The sequence below is a fragment of the Penaeus monodon genome, chromosome 32 (assembly GCF_015228065.2).
Source record: "Penaeus monodon isolate SGIC_2016 chromosome 32, NSTDA_Pmon_1, whole genome shotgun sequence".
NCBI classification, from domain to species: domain Eukaryota; kingdom Metazoa; phylum Arthropoda; class Malacostraca; order Decapoda; family Penaeidae; genus Penaeus; species Penaeus monodon.
In genome coordinates, this window is record NC_051417.1 from 24,494,935 (window position 1) to 24,495,933 (window position 999).

Here is a 999-nt window from a genome sequence, read left to right on the forward strand (position 1 = left end):
CGTCACCTTGCTCAAACTTGAGCTTTACCAGCCTAATCCATTTTTTTTTTCAGAAAAGTCAGAGCTTAAGTTGTCAACCGATGGGCGTTATATTTTGAACCGATTCACACATTTTGTTTTCGGTTCAATTACCAGATAGGTTCGAATCTAAAACTGTCTTCCTTTTTGCTTTATTAGTTAATACTAGAAAATGTGTGATATGATTATATGTAATGTTAAAAAAAAAAAAAAATGTGTTTATGATATTCAATATGGTGTTTTTGGTTTGTTTGGCTTTTGATCAGTGGCTTATCAACGTTGTTATGATAGTCGTTCAACAGTCTTTTCAGCAAAATGTTATCTAATCACGAAGAGCCAACAGCTAAAGAGGAAAAAGAAATCAATGAAAAAAAGGAAGCTCTAAAATACTGAAGACGATGATATCACAATTTTTTCTTGTAATTCTCGCAAACATGCAGTTGACAGGTTCATTATCACTGGTGGCAGTTGGTGGTGACTGAGGACAGGTCGACAGATTGGTAAGGATAATTATTTAATAACTGACAGGCTAGTGATGGTAGTAATTTTTTATGACATGCTTATTAAGCTGATTATAGCGACATTATTGGAATGTACTGCATTCAAACAACCATTACCAGTTTGTTAAATCCATCTTTATTGGCTTGAGTAAGATGCGATGAGTGAGAGATTCGCAGGTGATTTAGTAGACGGTAATTTTGACCGGTTAAAAGATCAAGAGTCGTCTTGCATCGTGCATCATGTGTTGCATGATGGGATCAGTCTAGATGTAATTTCATGTTCCGTTGTCATTATTAAGATTTTGAGATAAACATCATTGGTGTGATGGATATGAGAAACGTTCCCAGAAACAAAAGAGCGGACGCGATGAACTGTTCTTTTAATTCTGAATTTCAAGTACATTATTGATTACTTGCAAAGAGCTTCTCAAAACTGAATTCCGCGACGTCGCTGCTCCTCGGCGACGCGAATCTGCTCGAC

At 36.2% G+C, this 999-nt stretch overlaps 1 protein-coding gene across 1 annotated transcript in view; it reads right to left on the reverse strand.

Annotated features, from left to right (window-relative positions):
• Positions 1–945: 945 nt before the first annotated feature.
• LOC119593623 (cuticle protein AM1159-like) overlaps positions 946–999 on the reverse strand; it is an 821-nt gene continuing 767 nt past the window's right edge. The window contains exon 3 of the mRNA XM_037942576.1: positions 946–999. This exon is cut by the window's right edge and continues 112 nt beyond it. Within this exon, the coding sequence (XP_037798504.1) occupies positions 946–999 (54 nt within the window).